Genomic DNA, 27,249 nt, shown 5'->3' on the forward strand with positions numbered 1-27,249 from the left:
AATTTGAGCAAGAACTCAGAGCTGCTGCATTGGGAGAAGTGATAATTTGGTTGAGGCCACACCTGGTAGTTCTTGAACACACAGAAGGGCCATCCCCACTCACATGGTGCAATAAACACCACACTTCCCAATGTATAATGAAACAGAAAAGGAGCAAGGCTGAAATGAGAAGAGAGAAGGCTGGAGTGGTGGAAGAGGGAGGGAGGACTGCCAGACTAGGCAGCATCTAGGCTCTCCAGGCTCCATCCTCCCCAGGAGGCTCCACCCCCCCAGGAGGCTCCATCCTCCCCCAGGAGGTTCCATCCATCCTCCCCAGGAGGCTCCATCCATCCTCCCCAGGCTCCACCCCCCCCAGGAGACTCCATCCTCCCCAGGAGGCTTCATCCTTCCCAGGAGGCAAGACTGAAGCTAGAGACACATACATTTTTTTTTCCAGGAAGGAAAGGGAGATGCTGCGTGAGGAGCCCCAGAAGTGCAGTGATGATACTGAGAGAGACCTTATCTCAGACACACAACCCTTTCAGTCAGCTCCTCCATTCACATGGAAACCAACCAAGAGAAACTGTCCAAAAATGATGTGCTGTCCAGTTCTCATGTTCCCCAAACTCCAGTCCACGTCTTGTGTGAGCAGGGACCGGATTCTGAAGAGGAGCCTCGGGTCCGTTTAAATTCCCTTACCTGTTCTATAAGTCTACCCTGACCCCAGCTGGAGCATTTTGCAGATGTGGGAGAGTCCCAAAGGAAGGCCTGTTTCTGAGAATGGCTGAAGGGCTGGGCTAGCAGAGAGTCCGGAGAGCATCAGCATGTCTGTCCTCCTTCCCTGTGGGGCCTCGCCACACTTCATTTAGGATGCTTCGCTCACCAAAGCCCCTGTGCCATGATTGTTGCCTCACATGCTTGTGAGTGACCTGAGCAGGACAAATGGAGGACATGGAGACCCGGGCTGGGACTGGCCAAGCCATGCTGTAGGGAAGCAGGCAAAGGAAAGGCTTGCAGTTCTGAGTCCCACCCCGGTGCTTGCCAGTGCTGAGCTCGATAGTTCAGACGGAAACCTGCAGCTTGCTAGTCTGCAGTTATGGAACCAGAGAGCTGGACTATGTCAATGAGCCACAGGGGCTGGTTGGATTTCAGCTTCCAAGGAGAGCTCTAGTTTGGAAGAAACAGAATTGAGAACTGAATCTGAATTGTGGTCATCAAAAGCCAGACTTGGGGGAGCCAGCTGAACTGGAAGAATCTGTCTTAGCTGGGTGGGAACTGCAGGTGGCTCGGGTCATGGGCGGGGTGGGGGGGACTGAGATTAAAACCTTCTCTTATGGTAAGGCTCTTGGTGCTGTGGCGGGCACAGGCCACCCTGACATGACAGCAAAGGACAGAGACCAGTGCGTTACCAGTTGATGGTAATGAAGTCACACATGCTGAAGAAGACCCAGACATAGGTACCACCAAGGTGTGACCTCCCACCATACCTAACTCTCAACTTCCACGGGAAGTTCTATGCCTGACAGAATCAGGTGCATCACTCAGAATTCCAGCCAGTGAGTGGCAGAGCCCAGAGGCTTTCAAACCTCTCACGTCTTGGGCTCATGCCCCAAATCTAGTAAGAAGTTGTTAATATACTAGAACACAACAAAGTAGAAGCTGGTGACCACAGTTGGGGACATCAGGAGGAGTGCCTAGAAGGCCACTGAAAAGAGCCCTCTCAGTCAGAAAGGTGACTGACACCTCACCCCCGCTCTGACTGGCACCTTAGGCTTAATCTGGCTGGCACACCCAGATGGTTCTTGCTTCTTGAGCAAAGGTGTTGCTTGGGGTACTGGGGTTGTATTTCATAGGGATCTCATAACAACAGGAAGTTCCCAGATGAGAAATACAAGTCAATGAGCAAGAAGAACAAGAACTGTATGGCTCCTGGACCACAACGCAGGGATGGAGTCAGCCTACCTGCTCACCCTACCACAACGCAGGGATGGGATCAGCCTACCTGCTCTCCCTATGACTCCTGGACCACACTGCAGGGATAGGTCAGCTCACCAGCTCTCCATATAACTCCTGGACCATGATGTATGGGTGGGTCAGTTCACCTGCTCTTCCTACAGCTCCTGAAAATCCACTGTGAACTGTCCCTGACTGGATCCACTCCTAACTGCCTCCTACATAGGAAGCAATTAACAGAGGAGGGGGATGGACTAGGAGGGGCATCGAAATTCTTTCTGAATTGTCTTGCTGTAGTTGCCCACCTGGCAGAAACATTTCAACTTTCTTAGGGGATGGGGGTGGACTGACAGAAGACAAAAGGAAAGCTGGGGAGGGTATGGGATGGCAGGCTGGTGCTGGGTGCTGCGTGGATGTTTCCAAGACAGGACAGTGAACAAAGGCTTCAGGGAAGAAATCAGCTAAACTCCATAGGAAAAGGCTCAGGAGAGAAGCTGGGGTCAGGCAAGGGCTATGACCTCTGGAGAAAGGGTCCTCAGTGTCCAGCCTTCAGGAAGGGAACTTGCCTTATCTACAGCATGGGCGCCACAGTAGCCATCTCCTGTCACAGTTGTGGGAGGAGCGATTGAGATAACACATGGGAAAACTGGACCAGCGCCCTCCGCTAGTAACTCGTGTTTATCAACTAACAGAATAAGCCAGCGAGGGGACAAGACGGTCTGTGAGCTGTTTGCAAGGCAGGGCCCGGGCTGTATGTGCAGCAGGAGGTAGCTACCTATCTGGGGACTAAAATGGGCTCTGAGGCCTAAGCTTTTGCCTCTCATCAGTAGGAAATCCCAATCTCACTCACAGTTGGGCTGAGGCCTCTGTGATGCATTAACCCGCCACTTCCCAAAGTGTCTGAGGCTGCAGGAGAGGACACGGTCCTGGGGCTGCAGGAGAGGACACGGCCCTGAGGATGCAGGAGGGACACGGTCCTGGGGCTGCAGGAGAGGACACGGTCCTGGGGATGCAGAAGATGACATGGTCCTGGGCCTGCAGGAGAGGACATGGTCCTGGGGCTGCAGGAGAGGACATGGTCCTGGAGCTGCAGGAGAGGACACGACCCCGAGGATGCAGGAGAGGACATGGTCCTGAGGCTGCGGGAGAGGACACGATCCTGAGGATGCAGGCGAGACCATGGCCCTAAGGATGCAGGAGATGACACGGTCCTGAGGCTGCAGGAGAGGACATGGCCCTGAGGCTGCAGGAGAGGACATGGCCCTGAGGCTGCAGGCCATGCACTCTGGCTGTTAGGGAGAGGTTCCCATACTCAGCCATAGGAGATCCTGGGCCCAGAGGGAGGCAAGGAGCCACAGGAAGGAAGCAGGGTACTGGACATCTGAGAAGGGTCTTAGGAGAGGCCTCCCAGGGTCAAGGGTTGACCTTAGAAAGCAAAGAGACTTGGGGTCTAGGACAAAGGTGGGTTCCATGACACAGAGATCTCTGCACTCCTGACAGGCTCCCGGGATCCATGGCCTCCTTTCTCCTTAGGTCAGATTCTGTGAGGGTGACACCGTGGTGCCAGGGCCCTGAATAGCAGCTCAGACAGGGAAGTCCTTAGCACCAAGCACACACTGAGCCTTTAAAGAAAGCTATAGTCCCTTTATAGAACAAGGTAGGGCATGTGTCCGGACCTAGCTAGAAGGTGTGCACAGACACTGGCTTCTTACCTATGGTGCTGCTTGCCTCACATGGTTTCCATCCCTTGCTCCTGGGGTTCATGCCTGACCTGTGCCCTCATGTTCCTCATGGTTTCATAGACACCCTTCCTCCTTCTCAGAATTCAGCAGGCACAGTCCCCAGCCCCATGGAGTTTCTCAGGAGCTTTGCATGGGATCTAAGTATGAGCTACCATCAGGGTGGAATGAAAAATCATATAAACAGCTCTAACCAAGGAGCAAGGTCTTGACTGAATGATAGCTCCACTACATCTCAGAACTGAGGCACCCCAGTCTCTCCTTTGGGGTGACCCTGTAATTAGATCTCAGAACTGACTGTCTAGTAATTTTCTTCTCAAGAAGTTCTGATGTGGTCAAAGAAACCATCTCCTTACTCTCCACACACCCTTATCCCTTGCGAGAGGGCAACATCAAGCACTAGTTAGTACAGCAGCAACGGTCACTGAAGACACGACACAGAAAGGTCTAAGCAGATGCTCTCATGAGGCTCTATGTGTATTCTTTTATCAGACAACTCATGGCCACCTTCCAAAAGCCAGAGAGACCCCATTGCTAGCATAAGGACCTCACTCAGTGGATGTGGCTTCCAGCCAAAAGTAGAGAACTGAGACCATGAAAACCACAGAAGGCTTCAGGAAACCTTATTACACAGGGAAGACCCAGCAGAGAGCTGGCATGGATGGTGTCAACCCCACCTGCGGTCCCATGCTAGGTGTGCCATCTCCCAGTTGCAAGTGGTAAGCCCTGAATCATAAGACCGGCACAGGAAGTACTAATAAATGTTGACTATTACACCTGTGCTGTTATGTGACGTCATCAATGCAATGGCCATTACCACCGACAAAGAAATCCCACACTGGTAGCCCCTGTGTGATGGAGCATTTTCTCCATGGTGCCCACCTTTCAACTGCATACACTCCCTGCAATCCGGATGTTTGCATCCTAGCACAAGCAGCACACCACTCTTGCATGGTGTTCCCTCCACAGCTTTCGTGCACTCTTGTTTTAGGCAGACATTCAGAAGTGGGATGTCCAAGCTCATTTGGAGAGTGGCCCACAAATGCTGCCTCTGTGAGGGCGGAGAAGTACCTGGCAGCATGGCCTGAGACTATTTCATCTAATCCATTTTGGGAGTCCCTGGAAGCCACTCTCATGGGCTTTGTTCCTCCCATGATGCAAAACTGCTGCAGGGAAATAAACAGCTATGCAGCCCAGATAGACTTTCTCTTGCTCAACGGACTGCTGTGTCTACACAGTAATGCAACTTCTCTCTCCCTAGACTCTGACAAGTACTAAAAAGCCCTTAGTCTCTGTTTATGCAGGTCAAAACTGCTGGCGCTGACACTTACTCCTTGAGAGCAGCTCTTCATGTCCATTTGATGGGACACCGTCTGGTCCATCCAGTGCTGGGCTCAACTCCCGCAGAGGAAATTCATCAGCCTCTGTCTCTTCTGAGGGGGTGGGAATACCAGGCTGCTGGGCGCTAGGCACCTCCCCTGTGGAGCCTGGGCTGGGCTCTGGTCTTTGGTTCACTCTGGCAGTGGCAGCATCCATATCCTTTGGGGTATCATTTTCCAAGGATGCATGGTCCCCAAAGGTGTGTTTCCCATCCCTGGCATCCACAGCACTGTTGGCAACGGGAACTGATCGGCTGCTGCTGGCGGAGTTCGCAGAGGACTGGTACTGAGGCACCGCACCAACGAACTTCAAGCCCCGACTTGCAGCTTCCTGTACCTGGGGGACAAAGGAAAAGAAGGAAGTGTTGTAAATAGGGCACGGGCATGGTCAGGTACTAGGTCTCTGTGAATTCCCAGTGTAAACACAAGGACCACCAGGCTGCAGAGGCCTGGACAGGTAAGTCAGGCTGGTGGGTCACTGTTGGGAAACTTAAACGTTTGTTGGGTTCTTTGTTTTGTTTCTCAAGATAGAGTTTCTCTGTGTAGCTTTGGAACCTGTCCTGGAACTGGCTCTGTAGACCAGGCTGGGCATGAACTCATAGAGATCCACCTGCCTCTGCCTCCTGAGTGCTGGGATTAAAAAGGTGTACCACCACCATCTGACAAGCATTTGATTATGGAAGCGTGTGCTCTGTGTGTGTGCGCGCGCACCTGTGCACATGCACTTGTGCATGCCATGTTACAGATAGCTGTGAGCTGCCTGACATAGACAGATGCTGGGATCTGAACACTCAGGTTCTCTGCAAGAGCAGCAAGTGGTCTTTCTGCTCAGCCATCTCTACCCTTATGTTTTTATTTTTGAGACAGTGTGCCACTATGTAGTATTGGCCGGCTTTGGTCTAAAGTTCCTCCTGAGCATGCTTCCCTAGAGCTGGCATTATAGGAAGGAGCCACCGATACCTTTCCCCCCTTTTTGGTGTATTTGTATGACATATGGGTGCACATGTGTGCATGTGAGTATAGAGGCCAGAGGTCAATATCAGGAGTCTTTCCTTAGCTTCTCTCCATATTTATTTTTTGAAATTCATCTGCTTGTCTAGGCTGACTGACCAATGAGCTCCAGGGATCCACAGCTCCAGACACATCCTGTCTCTCCTCAGCACCCCAGCAGTAAAACTGTAACATGTAAAAACTGCCATTTTCAGTTTTTAACTGGAGTTCTGTGGATTCAAACCCAGGTCCTCATGTTTTTGTGGAAGACACTTTACCAGCTGATCAGCTCCCAGAACCTTTTACTTTCATTTTGTACGAGGCTGAGAAGGGGATCTGAGAGAATGAGCTCAGACAAAGAGAACTGGAAAGAGGAAGTCCTGTGGCAGGTCATACTTTCTACTCCATCACGGCTTCCCACCCACAAGGCTAGAGGACAAACTGCAGGGCCACACTGCAACCTCTCGCTGCCTGGGGGCATCACGTGCTCAAAAGAACCTCCTTTGTAGACAGTAGTTTAGGCAGAGGACCAAGGTGGAGAATCTCATGGGCATCCTTCTCAGTGCTGCTTCCTCGGGCCTGAAGGAAGCCACGGCACCCCCCAGACCATCTGTGACCCGCAGCTAGAATCAGGCCATTGATTCCCCAAGCCCTGGTATGCACCAGCTCACGTAAAAAACCAGCAGCTATTCCCTGAACTCCCAGAGCCCAAAGGAGGAGCCAGAAGATCCACCTCCAAGGTGTCTTGTGACACAGGACCTCTCTACGGAAATGGCCCCAAGCAGCTGAATTTAGTAGGAAGAACACTTAAAGGAAAACTGAAAATAACAGTGTAATGAAACCAGGCAAAAATCAGCCCAAAGTAGAAGGGGGACTTCCAGAGAGCTCCCCAGCAAGGATGCTCAAGCTGGGTGACCAATGAACAAGGAGGATGGCCTGGGAGCCACTGAGGTGTTAGTCTATGACCGCTAAGTGGACTATCTCAGAAACTGAGGTTCTGAAGCCATCAGCTATCATGAGGAATCAGAAATAAGTTCTAGCATGGGGCTACTGTAGGAGTGACCTCCGAGCCCTCCTCAGCCCAACTCTCCTGAGTTACCTGGGGTCATCTTTTTCCATACAGAAAAGTCTAGAAAAACTTCTACCACAGTTGCAGGCGTACACTCCAGTTTTTTGGGTTTTGTTTTGAATGAACTGCAGCCTGTGCCAGACAGAACAGTAACAGTAGTGGGCCTACTGTGGGCCTGCCGTGTGCTGGGCACTGCAGTGGCAACTGCATGGCTGTTTTGTTTCATCGTTGTCTCCATTTTAGAAGAAGAAAACGAGGCTGAGGGGTGGAGAGTCCTAAGTGTGCAGTGAGGAGCCAGACCTGGGTCAAAGCAGACATGAGACCAAGCGGGCCCCTCTCAGGCTCCATACACACCTGTGCTCCGTGTGCTGAATGAATTGGCCTTGCTACCATAAACAAAAACCTGAGGGGAGCAACTTCAGGAAGACAGGCAACTGATCCTGGCTGATGAGGTCTGAGGTTTTAGTCCCTTGTAACAGGGGGCAGCTCACATCAGGGTGGCTAGGAAGTGGGGGAGGGGCGCTCGACTCACTAGCTTTCTTTAACTCCCTTTTTCTACAAGGCCCCAGCCTATCCAGTGTTAGCTCTTCTAGAAGGACACCCTTGCGTGCGCGCACACAGACAGACAGACAGACAGACAGACAGACACACACACACACAGGTGTACACACCATCACTGCTATGCATGTGTTCACCCACAGGCCCTCGGCAGGCTCAAATCACTCTTCAGAGGCCATGAGGAAACAGGAAGGGAAAACCCCAACAGTCCCTTTTTTCAATCATTAATCCATGATATTCACCTAGTTTTGAAATTATTCTGGCAAGCTTCTGAAAGATAAGACAGACAGCAAGCTTTCAAAAGAAAAGAACGAGGTGGTAATTATAAGAATGAACGGGGCTTCAGCTAAGGACAGCCACTGCTCACAAACCGTAGCTCTGAGCTTCCCGACAAAATGGGCAAAAATGGGCCTACTGCTCTGCCAGAGAAAACAGCCTTTCTTAATACAAGTCCACACAGGAGCCATGGCCACAGCAGGGCTTGAAGACTTTTAGAAAGACTGAGCAGGGAGCCCCAGACCTGTTCCTCGGTGGGACAGGAAATCGTGGGCGGTGCAGACTTTCAGTGCCTTAGTGGTGTTAACAAACGAGAGAACGGGGAGTTGCTCCTAGCAGACAATGTAAGGAGAGTGTACTGCTCAGATCAGGGCATACCAAGGTTCTGGTGTCCACCATGACTGCCGGGCTCTTCTGCTAGTCTGGGGCTCTGGGTTCTGCACTCAGTCCCTGCTAACCCCAGACTCTTGTGCCCTGAACTACTCTGGACTGAATTTATCCTCTCAGCCTGTGTTCTCAGAGTCAAGGTAACAGCCTGATGTGATACAGAAACTTGAAATTTTTTTCTGAAACATGACATGAGCATCCGGGAGCAGCCAGAAAGCACAAGGCTCGAACACCCCACATGCCTCAGTAGAGGCTCACCCCACATGCCTCAGTAGAGGCTCACCCCACATGCCTCAGGAGAGGCTCACATTCACACACTGGCAGCACATCCCTGACACTCCCACTCTGGCAACTGTGGAAGCAAAGGGTAGAGTCTAGGGGGAAAGCACAAGGTTTCTTCAAATCATCTTTTATCTCAAACATCAGTATGAATTTAATGTGCCACATCATGGCACTGCAAACATGCACCCCATCACGGTACTGCAAGCATGCGCCCCAACATGGTACTGTAATCATACACCCAAACACGGTACTGCAAGCACGCGCCCTGACACGGAACTGCAAGCACGCGCCCTGACACGGAACTGCAAGCATGCACCCTGACATGGTACTGCAAGCATGCACCCTGACATGGTACTGCAAACACACACCTGACATGGTACTGTAAGCACGCGCCCCTTTCAGGGGTTGCTGGAGTGAAATGCACCCTCCATCTGAAGCCCCCTAGGAATCCACCTCCTCGGACAATGAAGCATCTCCTGTGTAACTGCAGCTTGGGCATCCATCCACAGGTGGGCTCCTGTGGAATGGTGAGGCCGTGGGGCACTTCCCAAGGGCTCAGAACAGGCTGCCCAGAAAGAATAAGCCACCTCGTCAGCCAGAAGACTGCGTTTCCTTTTCAATATCTGGGACCAGAGAAATAGGCCTGTGGTTAAGAGCACATACTGCTCTTGCAGAGTACCCAGGCTCAGTCCCCAGCACCCAAGCCTGAGGATGTAAACCATCTATAACTCCAGTTTCAGGGGCTGATGCCCTCTTTTGGCCTTCACAGGTACCTGTACTCATCCACACATACCCATAGACATGGCACATAATTACAAATAAAACGAAATACCTTTTTTCCCCTAGGAACCCCAATCTCCTGGTGTCTCCCCTCCCCCGTGTAGGCACTTCCATTTTTCTTTCTCAGAAAATCGTCTGACCAACTCTGTGGCTAATCAGAGTCCTGTGATTATTCAACACCTTTCAGAACAAGTCTCAAGTGCACACTAATGACAAGCATTGCTGCTACTGATCACGGTTCATCCAGGGCCACCAGCTCTCATCAGCCCCACTCTCTCCAGGTGACTCTAGTCCTGTAGTTGCTGCGTTAATTATCCCACATTTATGCCTTTAGTCCCGACTGTCCTTGCAATTGAGCAGTAGCGCTGGTAAACCCAGCTGCTGGACCACCGCCCACTGTGCTCTGAATCTGGAGACATGGCTCCTCCCTTTCCTGCCTACCTACACACTCATTCTGCCAGACCTACACATCCTGCCAGGCTCATCCCTCCCTGCTGCATACAGCCAAGGTCACCTTCCAACTACAGCTGGACATCATGAGAACTTCATGCCTTGCTACAGTCTCCAGGCGCCTGAGAGCAAGTCATTATGAAGTCGTCAGTAACCTGGTCACCACGGCTGCGGAGCTCCAGACTATCACATGCACAATCACAACCGTAATGAGGCAAAACAGCAATTAACAGTGTATAACTCGTCTACGGAGTGCATCTGCATGCATCCTATTAGGGCTCCAAACAAGTGCTTACAGCAGAGGAAGCCTGACAGACTTCCCAGAGTTCAGAAGCAATGCTAACTCACCACGAGCACACTGAGCCTGGACTGGAAGCCTTTCTCTCACACTATGCAGCCTCTGCTGAGATGCCGATGGGACTGATGCCAGTGTGACTTCATGTTGCGCCAGCCCTATCCTTGCCTCTGCTGCCTTCAGGGAACACTAGAAGCTTCTGGGTAGGTATCAAGAGCTAAGTACCAACATTTGGACTGAGACAAGTGTTGAACTTCATCCAACACTTTCTATCATGTTAGAATAAACTACATGGTAACGGAAGCAGGATGTCTGACAAAAGGTGTCTTCTGAAATTTCATTATAATTTGTGAGAGTCTTAACTCATTATAAAAGAAAAATCAACTTTGGTTACACTACCAAGGAATCACTTTTATTATACTCACTACACACACACGCGTGCCCACATGCACACATGCACACACACCACTCCCAGAACATCTAAAATGGACTAGTGGTTTCTTCTGTTTTAGAATGGGTATCTGTGTTTGAGTACATGTACCAGCCACTGTGAAACCACTGAGAACCAAGACATGGCCCAGGCTTACTTCCTAAGTCCTAACAGCTGTGGGTAACGTGGCAGAGAGACACAAATCCTCTGCTCACACAGACAGATGGGCACCAGCTACAGGGTGCTACAGGCAAAAGTCAGAGACAGTTTCAAAGCTGCCATCTGAACCCAACAAGGAAGGTGCCACAGTTCATTTTGTGTCAGCCGGTCTATACGATGGTGATCAGCTGCTTGGCAAAGTATCATGCTAACCCAAATACTGCTAAAAGGGTAGTTTAAAGGTATGACTGACACCCACAATCAGCTGACTCTCCACAAAGTAGGTCAGTTCCACAATGCAATGCGCCTCAACTAATCAGCTGAAGGCTTGATGGCTGAGTCTTATACACTGAGTCCAGGACCTAGAGGCTGGTGAGGCCTGAGGGCTTTGGTGCTTGCTTCCACCCGGCTAACAAACCTGCCACCATGTGTTGAGAAGTGCTCCATACTTCTCAAAGAAAATTACAGCTATAGTTGGTAGACTTATTTCCAACAAATTATAAGAGTATCTATCTTTATGACAAGCTTGATGAATGTCAACAGCCGATTAACAAAGAAAATCAACATTCACTGTTAAAAAAACATTAAAAGAGATGTCGAATCCAATATGATAGCTCCTAGCCAATGTGGCTATAAAATTAACTCAAATAAGGACATTCACTAGTGACTTCCTGCTGGAAGGTGCATATCTGGAAGACTTCTGTGGTGACTGAAAGTTCTACCTGGCACAGTTGCTATGGAGAATGACTCGTCAGAGAAATGATGGGGGCTGGAGGTGGGCTCAGTGGGTAAGGCATGCACCCCTCTTACAGATGACTGGAGTTTGGTTCCCAGTCCCCACACCTGAAACTCCAGCTCCACGTGATCCAATGTGCTCTTCCGGCTTCTTCAGGTACCCACACTCATGTACACACCCACACACAGACACATATCCAGGTACCCACACTCATGTACACACTCACACACAGACACATATCCAGATACCCACACTCATGTATACACCCCCACACAGACACATATCCAGGTACCCACACTCATGTATACACCCCCACACAGACACATATCCAGGTACCCACACTCATGTAAACACCCACACACAGACACATATCCAGGTACCCACACTCATGTACACACCCCCACACAGGCACATATCCAGACACAGGATTTTAAAATTTGGAAGTACAAAATGATGGAAAGTGTCTAAGGCATACGATACACCCCAAATAATCTTTAGACCAGACTACAGTCCACTCTAACCCTCCCCAAAATCATGGCTCCTGTTGGGGACCAAATGTGCAAACCGAGCTACAAACTGTGTATGTCAGGACTGGCGCAAAACCTGCTGTTCTGGGTTGCACAGTTTACATGAGTCTTTACGGTGAATATTTTATCGCGTACGCATAGCCCTTCCCATTTTTGTCACCTCAGCTGACGCGGCTTTCTGAAAAGGCAGCCTCAAAGTAACACTCACTGTGCTCACATGTGAAGCCTGACTGTAGGGGCGTATTAACACTTAGCTTCCGGAACAGGGTGCTCTGCCAGGCATTACTGCATGCGTATGAGCAGGCCACGAGGGAGAACCCAGAGATGGGTGCTACTGGTGCTGGCGCTGCTGGTGGTGCTATTTTCTATGGTGACCCAAACTTTCAGGAGTGAATCTCAGGCAAGCAGCCTGAAGACCTAATGCTTTGGACCCAGCTCTGCATCTCGCTCCTTTACTCATCTAAGCATGATCTATAACACGGGGATGTAATTCTCATTCAATTAATCATCTACCACTACCTGCTATAATAAATCGGACCAGGTTCCTGGGAAAACAGAAAAATGGCATTACTCTACCATCTTGGATGCTATATCATCTGAGAAACACTGAAGAGTCTACTTTTTCACTTGTCTTGAACTGCCTATACTCGACTCGATGTGCCTGCTGCTAGTTCTGAGGTCGCCAGTGGGTTGCAGATGATTCTCTGCTATCCAGGGTGAGCTGGGAGAAAGCAGGAGATAGCTGCGCAACACAACAAACCTCCTTAACCAACAGGAAGAGGCTAGAGAGATTGTTCAGTAGTCCGTGAGAGCCCACATGGCAGCTCATAACTGTCTGTAACTACAATTGTAGGGGATCCAGTATCATCTCACAGGCACTAAACAAGTGTGTGGTGTACATACACACATGCAGGCAAAAATTCACATATATGAGTGTGTGCGTGTGTGTGTGCATGCACACACAAAATAAAGAAAAAGAAAGAACAGGTAAGACCCAGAGCACCACTGTGTATGAAGAAGGGATTCACGTCGGGAAAGCTCTGTTGAGGGCAGGCATTCCCAGTGAGAGGAAGTCTACGTATCTGCAGTATATGTATAAAGTATAAAGGGTAGTTGCCTTTAGATGGTGCCTGTAGTTTCACACCACAGAGAGTGGGGTGTATGTGGGGCTACACGTCAGTACGAGCTGAGGGCAGTACTACTGAACTCCCAACCATCAAGATTTTCAGCCAGCTTTTGGGGTCTCCCTGAACCAAACCCACCTGAAGATACCAGCTCCATTTCAGAAGTTTAAATGAAAATGACAAGAGGGGCGGAGACAACAGGGGATTCCCGAGGGGTGACTGAGGCTTCAGAGCTCCGGCACCATGTGGTGGGCAAGGCAAGAGCTGGACTTAGCCATGGGACTGGCACCTCCGGCCCTGCCAGGAAACATCCTCCACCCCACCCCACCCCCCACTTCTATTTGCTGCCATCATTCTTATCTGCGGCGAGTTTCTTTCATACAGCAAAGCCATGACATTGCCAACTTGCCACTTTTCCTGCCAATAGCTTGGACAGCGGAGACAAGAACTGTAAACTTCCTGGTATCCCCAGGAAATATTCCAGGGGCTGGGCCTACTCAGTGCAGCTACAACACAACCCCTACCTACGCCTTAGGCTCTGAAACACGCAAGGGCCAGACGATCAGGACACTTGCTGCTATAGTGTCTTCCAGCTATGACAGAGATGGATGCCTACGCACGACTACTGCCAACACCAGCTGACATGCAGTGCAGATGGGGATGAAGAGCTGCTGAGAGGAGACTAACTCTACTCTCTCCAGGGTGAGTTCCCCGGCACGTCGTCCCATCCCAGATGGTCAGCCCTAAACGTAAACGTAACACTAAGTAGGAGCATTATGGTGTGAGAAGTCATAAATTTGAGAGAGTAGGAGGAACATGGGAGGGGAGGGCTAAGGGATATAAATATACAGTATTCATGAATTTTAATTATTAAAAATTAAAATTTTAAATTATGAAAAAAAGATCTCAGGGAACAACTTTGATTGGTCCAGCTTAGGTCAGATGTCTAGCTCTGGGCCAATCAGCACTGACCTGAGGGCAGGGTGGTTCCCAGGGAAATCACACAGCTGCATACTGTGACTTTCAACAATTACTGGCTTACGGCAGACAAAATAAGCTTGAATACTGTCACATGTCCATCACGTGGGGGGAAGCAAAGCTCGTGTTTTGTTCATGCATCTTCCATGAACAGGAACTTACGAGACTACAAGGCAAATGCTACAAAAGAGAAGAAATATTTAGCTCATACAGAGCCAAGCAGCTAAATTTGCATCCAGCACACGGATGTAGTTTCAGTCAAACCTGTTTCTGTTCCCTTGTTCTAGGGAGTTGGTGTCTGGCATAGGCACAGCACGTAACTGCTTCCCAGAGGACGCACGCCTCCACCAGGTCTGCCCAAGACTGTCCACTGCAACACTTTCTGGAACTAACCTCCTCCCAGCCTATTTGGCAACCACCCCTGACACACCCACTAGCCCAGCAAATCGCCCCTCAGAGCTTGCCCGTCTGTAGCAGGAGCACACACCCGAGCACACATGAGGGTGTAAATGTTCAGACCAGGAACTTGAAGCAAAGCAAAGGCCCCAAATCAAGAAAACTTCTATCCTTCAAGCCAGAACTCATAGGAAAATACTGGGCAGGGGGAAAGCCTCCCCAACCAAAGGAAGACCCCTGGCTTTATGACATCCTGGTACATATCAGAAAAAGAGGCGGGGGGGGGGGCAGAAGTCACAGTTCAGTGCCTTCTTCTAAGAGCCATGCTCACCAAGGAAGGTGAGAAATACGTGGACGACCAGGAGGAGAGGCAGGCATCTGCTTCCCGGGAGACCTAGCTCTGGACTCTGATATGGTAAACAGCTGCTCATCACTGCCTAAAGCAACTAATGGTGCCAGGATCGAGACTGAAGAGAAGACTCAGGAGTTAAGAGCAGTCGTTGCTCTGCAGAGGACCTGGGCTCAGTTCCCAGAGCCCGCATGATGGTTTACAACCATCCTTAATTCCAGTCTCAGGGGCCTTCTTCTGACTACACTGGGCACTGGGCACACGTACACATGCAGTGTATGTGTGTGTGTGTGCGTGCATATGTGTGTATGTATACATGTATAGGTATATATGTATATACACACATACATATATATGCAGGCAAAACACTCTAAAAGTATCTTTTAAATAATACTAGGATGACAGGAATGAGCTGGAAAAAGCCAAGCAAAATGCCATGGGGTTAAAGACCACCAGGGAGGAAGACCCAGGAAGCTGTTTTGAAAGGGACACAGATGACGGAGTTTTTCATCCTTGCCTGGCGCACCATCCTCTTCTTCCATCACATTTTTGCTATGGCATCCTCTTCTCTCTCCCTCGGGTCCCTCCCGCAACGGTCACATCCTTCCCATCCATCCAGGGCCATAAGGAAGGCAGGGTCTTCCATCTACAATGTGGACATATCTGTAGACAGGCACTGGACTTCCCCTCAATACCTCTTCCACCCCCATCACTAGAGATGACATCAAAGCCAGCCATGGTGACCTAGTCATCCCTAAGGACTTCCCTTTTCTCTGTCTCCTTCATCAGTGTGTCCTAGCCTAGGCTAACCCTTGGCCACTTGTGAACCCACCTCCCCTGATGGCCACTTTTCTCTGTCATTTACTAGCACTTTCCACCTTATACCCAGTTAAGCTCAGACTATCACTACAACTGTATGGATCAAATGGCAAACACTTTCCTCACAGTGCTGAGGTCCCAGGCTCCATACTCAAAACAGAAACAAAACAGCTGAGAGAAGAAACGAACCAACTCCCAGCCCTCACTCAGTGTCCCTTGGATGCTTGACTGGCTAGCTTTAGAACCTACCCACAACCATTCTGTGACCCACATTGCCAAGCCCCAGAGGCCCACCCATCACCTCTCTGACACGCACTTCCGTGAAGTGCTCCCCCGAACTCCACAGACCTCTGCTGTCTTATTTCTCTGTAACCCCGTTCACAGTACTCATACCAGCTACGTTGGTCTCTGTGGGGTGTGTGTGTGTGTGTGTGTGTGTGTGCTGGAGGGGGGGTGTCTTGCTTTTACACTCAACAGACTCCATTCCTGACTTCGCTCTGCAGACTCCAGCCCAGTGACCCTCCTGAACTGGGACTTGTCCCCTCTCAGGCAGGGTCCCAGCCCTATCTTCTCCCTACCACCTTCATGAACCCTGTTTTTTCTGCCTCTCAGAGCCTGTTGTTCCTCCTGGAGGGGGCTGAGCATCTTGGATGCTGTTCCCCACAAGGTTCCAATGGCTTGTTTCTCCAACTGAACAAAATCCCTGCGGGGACAGCGACTTGGTCTGTTCTCTGTGGCGTTCCCACAATCAGTCTTGCATGCACAAGTAACAAGTATGTGTACATTTGTGTAAGGAATAGAGGGAAAGTTCTATCCCACAATTCCAGGTTACAGCTCATCATTAAGGGGAACTCAAGCAACCAGTCACACCACAGCCACGGTCAAGCGCAGAGAGAAAACTGCATGCAGGTCTACCTGCTCACTTGCTCTCGCTGGCTTTCTTCTCTCTTAGAGTGTTCATGGGCCCCTTCCAGGGACTCGAACCACTGACAGTGGGCTGGGTCTTCAATTAACACTCAAGAAAACCTTCTAGAGATAAGCTCAGAAACCAAACTGGTCTGGAGGATAATTCCTCAATGAATGACCTCTTCCCAGGAGTTCCAGGATGTGCCAAGTTGACAATTAAAGCCAACTATCATAGGGACTGGTTGCTTAGATTTTTGTCAACTTGACACAGCTAGAGTTACCTGGGAAGAAAAAAAATCTCAATTGGGAAAATATCTTCCACCATAAAGCCTGCAGGCAAGTCTTTGGGGGGCATTTTCTTCATTAATGATTGGAATGGGTGGTGGCATCCCTGGGCAGGTTGGTTCTGGGCTGCATGAAAACGCAAGCTGAGTGAGCCATGGAGGGTAAGCAGTGTTCCTCCATGGCCTCTGTTTCAGTTGCTGCCCTGATAGTTCTTCATGATGGACAGGGATTGGAATGTATAAGCCAAAGAGACTCTTTACTTCCCTACACTGGTCTGAATCAGTATTCATCACAGCAATAGCACACAACCTAGAATATGCCCAGGCATTTTGAAAATGTGTTCACTTAATATTTTGAAACCCTACATACTATTGGTTATTCCTAGCATCTTTTTTGTTTTTGTTTATAAACAAAGTCTTTCTCTGTAGGGCAAACTGGCCTAGAATTTACTAAGTGGTCCAGGCTAGGCTTGAACTCAAAACCCCCCACCTCTGCTTCCTCAGTGCTGGGGTTACAGTGTGTACCACCATCCCAGGCTTTCCTATCATCTTCACAGCAAAGAAAACTCAGACCTAGAGTAACTGAAGAAGCCCCAAGGCGCAGGGTGCAGCTCAAGGAAGCATTACTAAGACCATGAAGCATCATGTGGGTTTCTAGTCGCCTTTTAACAACTCAGGTCAGTTTCCCCTTCAAGAAGAAGAAACTGGCTGCAGGGCGAGCAATGCCCCTCCCTGGGCATTTCTGTACACGAGGTAACAATTTCCCCAAATACCCCCCAAACAGCCATCCAGCCAGCCCAAAGAGGCGCTGAGTCGACAACCCCAATTTTATACTTTAGTAACAGCAGAGACCCTGAAAAGACAAGCTGGGGGGCTCTGGACACCAGGGGCTTATTATAACTGCTAGGAGTTTTCTAGAAATCCATCTTTAAAGTCTTCATGGAACTCAAGCCTCGGCAGTACGTTAATATCGAGGCAAGGAAACACAGATTTACGAGTGTAACCAGGAGCAGACGCCTGCCTTTGCAGCTTTCATACCAGCATTTCCCCCACCATTCCCTGATTTACATGGGCATCCGTGACGTAATAAGAGGCACGACACCAGAATGCTGAGAGCTGCAACTGGGCACCATCACGCTTGGTTTAACCCTTGGTTTAAAAGCCTATTCCCTTCCCCCTCCCACTTTTTCATGTTACCCTCTCCTGCTCCGTCTGCGTTGATGGCCCTTTTCCTTTAACTGCCACCATCACATATTTGTATGAATGAAGATACATAAATACGACTCGTTGAACCCACTCAGCATTTCTGGTATGTAAATGACCCCAAGGATGACCACTTAGAAATGGACAACCAATTTGGGGTTCATCCACGGAGCGTATATTTCTCCCTTGCTCAGAAGTTTTTAGAATGCTCAATTTCTTAACTTTATTTTTGGTTTTGGATGCATTCTATTTCGCCCTGCATGGTCTCAGAGTTCTTTCCTAGTAGAATATTTTGAATACGAGCTCACTGCATCTGAACCCCTGTGAGTGACGTGACAAGCTGTGTCCTCCAAGATGACCACTATCATTTCTCTCAGCCCATGGGGTGCCAGTCCCACACCAAGAGACAGAGTCTGTAGAAGTGTCCTGTACTGGAGTCAGTGTGCGTGCTTGTGATACTTCTACCCATGTGTGGGTGCTTGTGATACTTCTACCCATGAGTGAGGTGGAGGATCACGTGACAGCTGAGGTGAACTATGTTCCAAAAACTCCCACCTTCTTATCTTAGAGTCGGCTGTCAGGATTTAAGGAAGTCCAAGTAAGCAGAGACCACAAGCTAGTGTGGAATTTCCAGTCACCACCACCCCGTGGGAGCACATGGGGGCTACCTCTGCTGAGTTCTGCCCCAGAGACACCAGCCACACTACCTCGTGGGAGCACATGGGGCTACCTCTGCTGAGTTCTGCCCCATAGACACCAGCCATACCACCCTGTGGGAGCACATGGGGCCACCTCTGCTGAGTTCTGCCCCATAGACACCAGCCATACCACCCTGTGGGAGCACATGGGGCAACCTCTGCTGAGTTCTGCCCCATAGACACCAGCCATACCACCCTGTGGGAGCACATGGGGCCACCTCTGCTGAGTTCTGCCCCATAGACACCAGCCATACCACCCTGTGGGAGCACATGGGGCCACCTCTGCTGAGTTCTGCCCTGCCTGACAACATGGGGCAGAACAAATGGTTTTTATTGTTGTAAGCCAATACCCTTAGGTGGCAGATACATGGTAACAGACTTCTCTGTGTCTCTCTTACTTCCTCCCTGACACCTGCAGCCCTCGCTCCTTGGGTTTTCTGAGGCAGTTTCTCACTTAGTAGGCCAGCCTCCTGAGTGGTGGAACCTCAGGCATCTCACTCATTCAACATCTTACAACGAGCCCCACTAATACAGCTCCAGAAATGATTCCAGACTGCAATGACTTCTTTGATTAAACACCCGATCCTCCATAAAAGATTGAGTCAGCAGGAGGGGGAGGGAAATGGGAGGTGGTGGCGGGGAAGAGACAGAAATCTTTAATAAATAAATAAATAAAGTTCCTTCAAATATACAGACATGTAAATGAAAAGAACGCAAATGTCCCTTAGGAGTGGGCCTGCAGGGTTGGAAAGCCTCTCAGTTCGTGATGGTGTATCCATACCACAGATGTAGGAGGATACTGCCCTGTGCCGAGGCTTACACTCTGCATGGGTTCAGCAAGCTTGTAGGCAAACTCAGCCTTGCTTTTGTTTATCACAAGTTACAAATGTGCAGAGCATGAATTAATGATGATCTGTACTATTCAAGAGTGACAGGACGACAGAACTATTCCTACCTTCCCAGGCACACAAGGAAAAGAAAGATCACAGAGCCCTCGAGCTCAAGGCTTAGGCAGCACAAGGAGAAGCTCCCGTTACCCTCTGGGGAATGTCTCAGAAGTTAGAGAGGCTACTACCTCGTAGTCAAAATGGGAAGTCACTGAAAAAAAAGTTTTTATACCAACCAACCAGAGGACATTCCCGCAGAACACTGTTTCCACCAGGAATATATTTAAAATTTTTCTTCTCAAGTTTTTCTATGTTTTTACATAGTTTAATTACAACGTCTACGTCCCATATCCTGCATTACAACCTTTGCTGCTCCTAGAATCAGATCCCTGTCATCTAAGCCACCCTTTTACCCACCTCCTGGCACCAGCTGCACGCTGCCACGCAGGTGAGAAGGGAGTTACATGGGACTTGAATCCGTTTTCTTATTCCTCAGCCACAGGTATAATAGTGGCCGTTTGGATTCTCTGGCCTTCTACACATCACTGTGCACCCCCATAGTGACACTCTTTCCCGGGTTTTTATTCTTTCAAACACGGGAAGTCAAAAGTGATTCCCAACAGATCTGTGGCACTATAGCAACAGAAGGCAGTACTTATTTTCAACCTTAAATTTAAAAAAAGGAAAAAAATTGTGAAAATAAAATTAAAAACCCAAGTATTGAATTCTGATGATTTCTGTTAGTTAAGGAGGGGATGAAGAAAAAATAAGTTTAAAAAAAAATCAATCAACAACTATTGGTGGGCATTGGTGGGATGTAGAAAGAGCACAAAGAATATAAGACTATGCAGATGAGCATCTATGGCACTGAGACCCAGCCGACCGTCAGACCACCATCCCAACCCCCCACCTCTGAGAACTGGTTGGCAACCATCTCAATCCCACACCTCCCTAATAACAGGAGGGATAATTTAAAAATGAGATCGACTACAGCATCATAGAAACAGCACAATCAGCAATCTTAGAGAATATCTGTATTGGATTTTCGGTGAGTCCCCAGCATCTTGCTGCGGGGTTGAGACCACATCAAAGGTCTCCAAATGAAGTTGGCTGGTCCCCAGCCATGTGGGAGCTGACTGGTCCCCGGCGAGCAGTGTGGGCAGGTGGCAGGTGGGAGGCACAGAGATAGGCACACCATACAGAATGAAATTGGACATTTATTAGGAGATTAGGTGGGTTATGGAGGGGAAGGAAAAATGGGAGGGGAGAGAGAGAGAGAGAGAGAGAGAGAGAGAGAGAGAGAGAGAGAGAGAGGGGAGAGAAGAGGGGGAAGGAGAGAGGTGGGGAGAGAGGCAGCTGACAAGGTCCAAAGAGAGTTTTCAAGTGGAACCTGAAGATCAGCCTGCCTCAGCGGATGGGGGAGGGAGTGGGCGTGGTTTGTCTCTTAAAGGGACAGAACAATCATTACAGTATCACCTCAGAAACATTGAAGGGCTTTATCCCAGTGGTGCCAGGTTAGTTACTAGTGGAGACAGCTCCTTTACAGGAATCAAGAGAAAATTCTAGAATTGAGCCTTCAAAAATTCTAGCTTTCCTCTGGAGAAAGCTGGCTGGCTTCAGAAAACATATCTCCTGATCTTACTTTTTCTCCATACCCATGTGGCCCCTCTGGCCATCTTCAATGCCACCAGACTGCAACCTAATGGGATTCTCTCCTCATGATGGAAACTGTCTCAAAGGCAAAATAAATAAGATAAAGGAAGAAAAGAAGGAAGGAAGGGGATAACTATAGGGGGTGAAATTCTATTTGCTCAACGCCCCCCCCCCCCCACTCAACAGCAACAAGAGCGCATGCTTGGGGTGGGGGGTGGGGAAAGGCAGCAGGAGCCAAAGCCTACCAGGCTCAAATCACCAGGAAGAGAGGATGGTCAATCCAGCCTGCAGAACTCACGTTTCTCTGCTTACCTCCTAGATGGCGAGCGCATGGCAGATGGGAGCTTTACGGAGTGGGGGTCCACACTACTGTAGACCCTCAGATCCCGCGTGTATTCCCTGGCGGTGCCCAAATAGCACTCAACATACAACCTCTCTTATCAAAAGTCCACATATGTACTGACGTAGGTGGTATGTATCTGTCACCTCCCGCTCCCAGTGGTACCCAGCTTGCTAGAGCAGCGAGTAGAAACGTATTAACCCTCAGTCACTTCCAGGGAGGGCCCACTGCCAAGCACCCCAAACACCGGCTAGAGAGGCCGTGGGACGTGGGTTACAGACAAAGATGCTAACTGTCCTCACTTTCTGCCTGCTGCACCTTCTCTGTGTTGCCTTTCAAATCAGGGCCCACCCACTGAGGAGCCTCTGCCAGCCTGTCTTTTCTGCCCTTCCCCCACTCGCTGAGCCCCTTGCTGTCAGAGAAGAGAGCCATAGGCAATGAGCCCGGTGAGCAAAAACAGTACAATGTCTGAAGAGCTGACAGGGGAACATGAGCTACACAGAGCGATGTCTACACCTGTGATCCCAGCACTTGGGAGGCTGAGGCAGGGGAATCACTGCAAGTTCAAAGCCAGTCTGGTTTGCAGAGCAAGTTCCAGGGAAGCCTAAACCGCAGACTGAGACCCTATCTGAATGAATGAATGAATGAATGAATGAATGAGTGAATGAATGAATAGGACATAAGAAGTTAAATCAGAGACACTAGAGTAAACAGAGGTAGGAAAAACCACTCTCTAAGACATGAGTGGGGGTGGCACCCCACAAGTCCTGTGGGGGGGGAACCCCAGCAGTTTGTTCAGAGACACTAAGAATAAAGCTGGGGTGGCCGTCGGAAGAAACAGAATCATCTACCCACACTCCTGCGCTTCCTGGGCAATTCAGAGTTATTGTGTATGGATTATTTTGTAAATTTGGGTTTTTAATAGCTCTAGAGACTTTTTTTTTCAAAGAGGGAAATTCCACCCTCATCCCCCTTTTAAAATGAGAATTGTTTCTTTAAGGAAGTGAAATCATTTGTTCTTTCATAAGCAGAAAACAGAGAAGCCCTGAACTGTGGTGGATAGTGACTCCAGTGTTCCACGTGGGAGGCTGGTTTTCCTATAGGCACGATGGAGCACTTTGAAAGAGGCAGCTCAGATTTGAACACTTGGTCCCCAGTCTGTGGAGCTGTTTGGGTAGGTTTAGGAGAGGTGGCTTCAACTAAGGAAGTGTCAGTAGAGACAGACTTTGTGCCTCCAAAAGCCATGAGACATACCAAGTTCTCTCTCCGCGTACTGCTTGTGGTTTGAGATGTAAGCTCTCAGCTGGGCTCCATCCTGCCATCTGCCACACCTCCTCACTGTGACATTGATAGACTTCTACCCCTTTGGAGCTGTAAGCCCAAATAAACCCTTCCTTCTATAGCTGGCCTTGGCCATGGCCTTATGGCCACAACAACAGAAGGTAACTGACAGACATGCTAGGTTGCACTGGAAAGTTAGAACGCTCATCTAATCCGTCTTTAATATTTTCATTTATTTCTAGCCCATGCTGTTTTTAGTGGAACTGTTTTCTAAACAAAATGTCTCCTTGATCCCTGCCTCTCAAATGGTTTCCCCCAAACACCTCTGCTTACAGTGGTTCAGTTCCCCTAATAATACTACTCATGTTCGGTGAGAGACTTAAAACAGTGCTTGGGGCCAGGGTTCAACAGGTAAGAGCACTTGCTGTACAAGTGTGAGGACCTGAGTTCAAATTTCCAGAACCCACGGAAAAGCTGGGCACAGCACTGCACATCTGTAACCCCAGGGAATGGCGGAGCAGAGATGGGATCTTTGGAGATGGCTGGTCCAGCGGGAGACCCTGTCTGAAGTCAGGCTGAGGCAGAAAGTGACTGAGGACAACACCCAACATCGTCCTCTAGGCTCTACACGTGCAGACACACATGACACAACTCCCAACCCCCAAGGGATTGTCACCATCCAAGACACTGGTGCATGAGATCGTCTTCAGGAAAATCTGACTCAGTCAGAGCCAGTGGAATGAGTTTTTAAGAAACACAACACATGGCTTTTTAAATTTTTGATATGTGTTACAAATTATTATGAACAAGTTGAAATGTCTGCGCACTGATTCCTGGTGCAATCAATTACAGTCTTAGTGATGTGAAAAGACAGCACCATGACCTGGACGACCGCAGTCATGGAGCAGGCAGAGATGCATGTTCAGGGAGGCAGAGGGGCTTGTGTCAAGGCTAGAGGCTGCCTGGGAAGGGGAGGCTGGGGAGGGGCTCCAGCTGGAAAGGGTTCCTGCTGATGGTCCTGCTCTGCTGTGTTCTTGTTGCTTCTTTGCTTTGTAGTGTTTTGTTTGTTTTTGAACACAGCCGCAGGCTTCCGAGAGCTAGAATTATAGGTGCACACCACGGCAAGCTCAGCTCATCTGCGCTAAACTTCACATTTATGTCAGCTTCAGCAAAAGGGACTTCCCCCTTTCTTATAAAGATCAACACATGGTCCTATGGCGATTTTGGACTCATGTAAGGTGCGGGCGAGGACAAGTACCAGGTGAGCACGTGTGACTAGCCCGTCCCTGCTGCCACCGTCATGTGTGAACTGTAGGGATGCCGGTCCCCGTGACCTGGATGACAGTAGAAGACGCATGTGAAGCCGGCACTAGATGTCCCTGAAATCTCTTGGATTACAAAGTCACCAACCACAGTGACTAGAGAGGCCCACAATAAAACCGCTTCGTGAAGTGTCAACATGCAAAAAGGACTAGGTCCAAAATCATAAGTGTGTGGAACTAGACTAACAGCTAAATTAAACAGCGATGTAGTTGCTGGAAATGCATTCCTTTAAGGGCTGTCTGTTAGTTAGGGTGTGTCGGCACACACCTGTAATCCCAGTATTTAGGGGTTGAAGCAGGAGGATCAAGAGTTTGGGGCCAGTCAAAATTACACACCAAGCCGGGCAATGGTGGTACACGCCTTTAATCCCAGCACTCGGGAGGCAGAGGCAGGCGGATCTCTGTGAGTTCGAGACCAGCCTGGTCTACAGAGCTAGTTCCAGGACAGGCTCCAAAGCCACAGAGAAACCCTGTCTCGAAAAACCAAAAAAAAAAAAAAAAAAAAAAAAACTACACACCAAGACCCTGTCTCCAAAACAGTATGAGGGGGGATGACTCCATGGCTTGCTGCACAGGGATGTGGACCCGAGCTCAGTTCTTCACAAGCTATATAAAAACCTGGTAAGGCGGCTTGCACCTGTAATGCCGGTGCTGGTGTCTTAGCTAGATTCTATTGCTGTGAAGAGACACCGTGACCACAGCAAATCTTATAAAGGAAACTTTTAATTGGAGTGGCTCGCTTACAGTTAGAGGTTCAGCCCATTATTACCATGGTGGGACATAGCAGATATGGTGCTGGAGAAGTAGCTGAGTGTCCTACATCTTACAGGCAACAGGATATGATCTGACTCACTGGGCAGTAACTTGAGCATATGAGACCTCAAATCCCAGCTCCACAGTGACTCACTCCCTCCAACAAGGCCACAGCTCCTAATGGAGCCATTCCCTTTGGAGGGCATTTTCTTTCAAACCACCATAGCTGGGGAAAATGGAGGCAGGCGGATCACAGGGCTTGCTGGGCAGCCATTCTGGATGGAACGGTGAGCTCCAGGTTGAGAGAGCAGCCTGTCTGGAGAAGTTAGATGGAGAGCCGTAGAGGAAGGCTTCTGATGCCCACCTCTGCCCACAAGTGCACACCCAGACACCTGCACCCATACCCTCCAGTTACAAGTTAAAGTGACTCAAAACCAATTTTGTTTTTGAGGAAAGCAGAGAATTTTCTGCCTTCTTTTTCCATCTGGTCATACGTGATCTGCTTTGCTCTATGCTTCCCTCGTATGTATGTGACAGACACTCAAAGTCACAAATAGTTCATTTTAACTTATGGAGCAATGACGGATTGACCAGGAGTACAAGGAGCTAAATTCTTAATACTACTTAGTTTTAATTTATTAATTTAACTTAGGTGAAATAAATAAAATATATTTCTGCTAAACACAGTATTTTGTGAGATATAAAAAAATTGCATTTTTTACTAAAAATTTAGCATCTAAATGGACATGAAATATATATGATATCAGATTCTGAAGAGTTCATTTATTTAAAACAAAAGAATGCACAAATCTCATTACTTGTTAGAAAGATAACACTGTTGCATGAAACACATTACTGAAAGACTTCCATTTTTAACATGGATTGTGCATGTGAGTGTGTGCACACGTGCTCACACCACGGCTTCAGTGTGAATGCCAAAGAACAAGTTCATTCTTTCCTTCTACAACATGGGGCCAAGGGACCAAACGCCTGCCATCAAGCTTGACCACAAGCACCTTCACCCGCTGAGCCCACACTTTTTAACTTTTTAACTATTGGACACTTTAAACAGGTGGTCCAGCTGTCATTTCTATTAGGCAGACTAGTGAGGAAGTAAATGCCATTGCTCATCAGGGAGCCGAGAGGGTGGTGGGCATCAACACTGGAAGGGCTGGCATAGCTGAAGATCTGATTGGCAGTAATGACTTGTTCTGGGCACCTGTTGCTCTTGACTGTTCAGCGAGGGTGGATGGATCTGTGGTACTACAGACGGCATCTGTTCGTTGTCCGGGTTAGTCTCGGTGAACCTGACCATTTCTCGAGAAAGTCTCCCCTCTCCCTGCCCTGCTATGTCACTCTTTCTGCCAGTGTGTCCCCAGTTAGGCTGGAGATCTTGTGGGATGGGAGAGAGAGCTAAGGGGCTGCCTAAGATCTCCTTGACTCTGCCATGCAGCGAGCCCTCAGACCTGCTCTGGGAGACAGGTGAACTCTGACTCACCAACTCTGCACCACACAGCGGAAGACGGTCAGATGAGGAATGGTTTCCCTTTGGGAGCAATGAGCAAGTTCACGACCTCTACACTCCCACCCCCTACTGTGGGTGCCAAGGAACTTCAGTGACCTCTGGACAGCAGAACAGGGAGGTCACAGCCAATAAAAACAGCAGAAGGTCAGAGCCGCGGGGGAGGCTGGGTGGGAGAGGATTCCATTCTGAGATTCCATCTCTTTTTCTTCTCCTCCAAACTGTAAATTCTCATTTGTTTCAATTTTTGAAAATGCCAGGGTCCTCATGGTTGGGGAAGAAAGGGAGAGCGGCCAGGCAAGAAGGCTGCTCTAGCAGATTTTGCTCTTCACTCCGAGGCTGGTGCCAGTGAAGTCAGACTCTGGAGAGAAGGCTGGGTAAGGCTGGGTACTCACAGCTCTTTACCAAGACTGGAGTTTTACTTTTGTTTTGTTTACTTCCTGTTGCTGTGATACACACCACGACCACAGAGCACTTGGGGAGGTGTGGGTTTATTTGGCCTCACGTCCTGATTATCGTCTATTATTGAAGGATGTCAAAGCAGAACTCAACCATGAGCAGACACAGGAACCACAGGAGAAATCTGCTTCCTGGCTTGCATCCTCTGACTTGTTCAATCCATTTTCGACAGCACTGGGCCACCTGCCTAATCATGGGCTGGCACTCCTAATCATGGGCTGGGCCCCCCTATGTCAATTAACAACTAAGAAAATGCCCCATAGACATGACCACAGGCCAACCTGAC

At 49.2% G+C, this 27,249-nt stretch overlaps 1 protein-coding gene across 3 annotated transcripts in view; it reads right to left on the minus strand.

The window, feature by feature from the left end:
• Rftn1 (raftlin, lipid raft linker 1) overlaps window positions 1–27,249 on the minus strand; it is a 192,991-nt gene that overhangs the window by 50,664 nt on the left and 115,078 nt on the right. For all 3 annotated transcript variants that reach the window (XM_050165080.1, XM_050165078.1, XM_050165079.1), the window contains exon 5: window positions 5,003–5,387. In XM_050165080.1, the coding sequence (XP_050021037.1) occupies window positions 5,003–5,387 (385 nt within the window). The remainder of the gene's footprint in view (window positions 1–5,002; window positions 5,388–27,249) is intronic.

This window comes from Alexandromys fortis, unplaced genomic scaffold (assembly GCF_014885135.2).
Source record: "Alexandromys fortis isolate MF-2015 unplaced genomic scaffold, M_Fortis_MF-2015_v1.1 scaffold_121, whole genome shotgun sequence".
Taxonomy (NCBI): domain Eukaryota; kingdom Metazoa; phylum Chordata; class Mammalia; order Rodentia; family Cricetidae; genus Alexandromys; species Alexandromys fortis.